General features: G+C 36.6%; 1 protein-coding gene across 1 annotated transcript; it reads right to left on the reverse strand.

The window, feature by feature from the left end:
* Window positions 1–4,511: 4,511 nt before the first annotated feature.
* On the reverse strand, window positions 4,512–4,862 carry LOC137646412 (uncharacterized). The gene has a single exon (XM_068379513.1). The coding sequence runs from the start codon at window positions 4,860–4,862 to the stop codon at window positions 4,512–4,514; it is 351 nt and encodes a 116-aa protein (XP_068235614.1).
* Between the last annotated feature and the right edge of the window lie 138 nt (window positions 4,863–5,000).

Genomic DNA, 5,000 nt, shown 5'->3' on the forward strand with positions numbered 1-5,000 from the left:
ACAACACTGAGATTACCAACCAATCCTTCTTCATGTAAGTGGTTAATTACTGGAGTAATTTTTAAATGGATACTTTCCTCTTGGTAAGGGTAGAAGAGACTTTAGCTATGGTAAGAAGATCTTCTAGGAGAAGGATACTCCAAAATCAAAGCATTGGCCCCTAGTCTTGGGTGGTGCCGTAGCCTTTGTACCATGATCTTCCACTGTCTTGGCTTAAAGTCCTCTTGCTTGGGGGTACACTTGGTCATACTTTTCTATCTTGTTTCTCTTCCTCTTTTTTTTATTTTCAAGTTTTTATAGTTTATATGTGAAAGAAAATCCAATTTAATTTAATGTTTTTTCTGTTTTAAAGTATTTCATTTTGATTGTTCATTCCTTAATTCCTTTACTCACTGGACCATTTTTCCCTGTTTGATCTCATGGGCTTATAGCATCATGCTTTTCCAACTAGGATTGCAATTTAGTTTGAAATAATAATAATAATAATAATAATAATAATAATAATAATAATAATAATAATAATTAAAGCTTCAATTTATAATGTTCCAAGAGATTTCATTTTCATTCTGACAGCTGTCTATCTTTTGAAAATACTTCGTTGCTGCTGTCATGACCAGTCAGATTAGTTTTCAGTTAATGGCACTGCATTACAGACTTTGTCAGAGTGATTGCTATTTTATGTTCCAGGAGCATATTGCATAAATAACTATATATAGACGTTCTGCCGAATAAACTTTCGTTATACTCTTCTTAATCAAGAGATTGGCTTATCTGTGCTGCACGTTGTTAGAACAGAAAAGGTGTCCCTTACAATAACTATAAAATCAAATTTTTGTGTGTAAGTAATTCAAATATGATAACAGAAAACATACTTTTAGGATGTATACTTGCCATCTGCATTACCTAAATAGTCTCCGATTTACAAATTAGTATGGAAAAGGATCTGCAAATTTATCTCCTGATATTGTTCAGTAGTTATCTGTATTACATTCTTTGGTTACTGATTTTCCAATCTTGCTTCAATATCTCAAAAATTATTGCTTGAATAGATCTCTCTCTCTCTCTCTCTCTCTCTCTCTCTCTCTCTCTCTCTCTCTCTGCTATATATATATATATATATATATCTGTGTGTGTGGAGAGAGAGAGAGAGAGAGAGAGAGAGAGAGACGTATGTTTGTACAGATACCACCATTTCCCTCTCGTTCTCTACAGTAGTCATATATATATATATATATATATACATATATGTGTGTGTGCATACATGTGTATATATATATATATATATATACAGTATATATGTGTGTATATATATATGCATATATATATATATATATATATACATATATATATATATGTATATATATATATATATATATATGTATATATGTATATATATAGATTGATATGTATACGTATATATATATATATATATATATATTGAAAAATATACCCAAGCCCTGAGAATAAGACACAACTCCCAGACGGTTTTATATATGAACACTGAATATCCAAAGGTCTCTTACGATAAGCCAGGTTGGCACCTTCACACTTTTTTCTTACTACTTGTTGCGATGTTGGGTCGTGCCACCTTGCAAAACACCTCGTGGCAGCTCGTGACAAGATTTCTCAAGAAAATTGTAAAATATCAGAATGTCGCCAGGTTTTTTAAAACACGTTTAAATTTTGACGCGGTGTTGTGTGAGGGGGATGACCTCGCGCCACCTCGCAAGATAGGTTTTGCAATGTCGTACCCACACCTCGTAGGATGTCGCCCTTGTTCGTGCCATTTCGTGCCACCTAGCATCCAAGATGATGACGTTTTGATGACGTTTTGAATGATGATAGGTTTGAGCATGGGCAGGTCTGAAATACCGAGCTCTGATTTGTTAATAGCAGTGCATGAGGGTCATATAAAGGGTTGCAGTCCCAGCATCAATCATTCATAATCCAGAACATGTAGAAATACTACTACTACATCTTCAATGCTTCACCAGACCACCAAGCAGTCCAAGTAGTCCCAGCAGCCCCAGCCACAGCCCAAGGATACGGAGATGGCCCTTCTTTCGTGGTGCAGGAGACGGAGTCTGCTGACAATCCTGTTGTAGGAGGACCTAGTGGAATACAGCAACCACAAAAAAGTGGTATCGGCCCATCTAGAGGGACAACCAGACTACCCTTTCACAGATTCCCAAATTTCTGAGATTTCTGAGATTGTTAAGAATCATCCACCTCTCTATGACAAGCAGGGCAAACAGTGGTGCAATCCCAGACTGAAGGAGATCCTGTGGACCGAGCTTGCATTAACCTTTCCTGAATGTACTTTCCTGCAAATGAGGAAGTTGTTTGAAAAGAAAAGGACAGATTTCGGGAAAATAGAGAAGGAAGACAGCAAGAATGGTGCCCCTGCAAGGAGAAGGACACCCTCACAGGAAGAAGTCATAACACCTGCGAGTTTCTCGTGGGACGCAGAGCCCATCAGAGACAGTAGCCTCCAACGCAACAGAATAGCACACGGGATCCAGAAACCCCATCAAAGAGCTCCTGCAGAAGGCCAATATGCTGATGCAGAAGAAAGAGGTTGAAGGACGTGAGGCTAAGATCCAGGACTTTGCAACGTACCTGTGCTCACGACTGAGAAGAGTGTCCCCCGTGAACTTCAAGGTTTTGTTTGGGAAGATGCTGGGGATGGTTGCAGCCCTGGAGGAACTGCCTGAAGGGATATCTTCGATCCAAAATCATGGGCAAATCCTAACTACTCTGATAGGGACACCACAATCACAGCCTCTACAGAGACAACAACAACAGGAGGGAGTCCACGCAGTAGCGGTGTCCCTCCTACAGTGAAGGCAACATTCCAGCCAATACAGTATCAGCAACAACAGTTCGTGCAGCAAACATGACATCAACAGCAAGCGACATTTTACATCCTGCAGCAACAGCCAGTCCCACCGCATCAACAACTGCAACCACTCCCACCACAGCAGCAAGTTTGGACGCCACATATTACAACGCCATTCCCATCTTCAGCAGCTGCCTGCACTACCTCACGAAATACTCCCGTTTCCCGATTTTCTGCTGCCTTGATGTTGCTCTCGCTGCCATCCCCAAGCATCTCGAGCATTCCAACACCCAACGTTGTATCTGCTGCAATGGAGCTGATGGTCACATCTCCCAGGCTGGGCACCCCAAAGAATGTGCTAGGGGAAGAGAGCGACCACGATTAAAAACGACTAAAATGCATATTGTAAATATGAAGTATGTTGCATTTCTTATAAATAACAATATATTCTGTCAAACAATCTTTTGCAATCACATATATTTTTATGTGAATGATAGATATGTTTATGTAAATGATGAAGAAATTATATCTATTAAAGCCGGGAAATTTTAAAATGAAATAAAAAAGACACATTTAAAAAACATGAAATTTATCAACCTAACTTATCTTGCAATGCCAATGAAAATCAGTAAATAGAAATATACAATGAAAATCAGAATGTTAAAATGTACAATGATAAGCAAAATATTTTATATAGCATTACCAAACATAAAAAGAAATTTGGTACTTTTTATAAATAACAATATTTTCTGTCAAACAATCTTTTGTAATTACATATATTATATAAACTGTGGATATTTTTACGTAAATTATGAATAAAAACTATATCTTGAAAAGACATGAAAATTGAGAATAAAATAGAGAGAGAGAGAGAGAGAGAGAGAGAGAGAGAGTGAGTGAGAGAGAGAGAGAGAGAGAGAGAGAGAGAGAGAGAGAGAGAGAGAGAGAGAGAGCGATCTTAAAAGCATGAAATTTATTCACCAAACTTATCTTGAAAAGACAATGAAAATAAGTAAAGAGAAATGTACAAAGAAAATCCCTTTAAATGTACAATGAAAAGCATAGTTTAATTATACAAGGATTTAATACAGGAATAGCTTAAAAAACACATAAAAAGAAATCTATGAAGTGACAAATGAATACCTTGAAAAACACATTAAATTTATCAACAAAACATTTCTTGCTTAGTCAATGAAAAGAAGTAAATTGAAATAAACAAAGAATAGCAAACACTCTAGATATACATTTGAAAAATCACAAAGTTGAAATGTACAATGAGAATCACTATGTTGAAATGTATAATGAAAACATAAAAGTTTTATTATATAAGGAATGTTTAATAAATAGCATTACCAAACATTTAAAAAGAAATTTTAATTTGAAATGAAAAATGAAAAACTTGAAAACACACTATACTTTTAGTAACAAAATCATAAGTCAATGATAAGCAGTGATAAGCTGTAAATTGAAATAAAAAGAGAATAGCAAAAAGATATACAATTAAAATCCCAAAGTAGAAATGTACAAGGAAAATCACTATGTTGAAATGTACAATGAAAAACACAGTTTTATTATATAAGGAATGTTTAAGAAATAGTATTACAAAACATGTAAAAAGAAATCTTAATTATAAATGAAAAATAGAAAAACTTGAAAATACCCTATAGATTAATTAACAAAATCGTAAGTCAATGATAAGTGGTGATTCTATGGGGGTGCTGAAGATTCGGAATCTCATTTGCAGAATACCGAATGCGTTCTCCACCACACGATGAGCGCGAGACAACCTGTAATTGTGGATCTTATGGTGATCCTGAGATGTGTGGGAGTATGGTTTCATCAGCGTTGTCTTGAGGGCGAAGGCATCATCTGCTATTATGTGGAAGGCGATTGGAGTGTCATTATTCGGCAGAGTGCTGTCCTCTGGAAGGTTAAACTTGCTCCAGGTTCCTTCATCACCAGCACCTCCTTCAGCACCTACAGGGATGTACAGGAACTTGTACTTTGCATCTGCTACGGCCATGTGTATAAGGCTGTGGAATTTCTTATAGTTATAGTAAAGTGATCCTCCTTTCCTGGAATTCTTTATGGGCCCATGATTTCCATCAAGGGCCAAAACACACTTATGGTAGTTCCACTTATTTGCGCACACTTCGGCGCC

The sequence above is a fragment of the Palaemon carinicauda genome, chromosome 9, assembly GCF_036898095.1.
Source record: "Palaemon carinicauda isolate YSFRI2023 chromosome 9, ASM3689809v2, whole genome shotgun sequence".
In the NCBI taxonomy this organism is placed as follows: domain Eukaryota; kingdom Metazoa; phylum Arthropoda; class Malacostraca; order Decapoda; family Palaemonidae; genus Palaemon; species Palaemon carinicauda.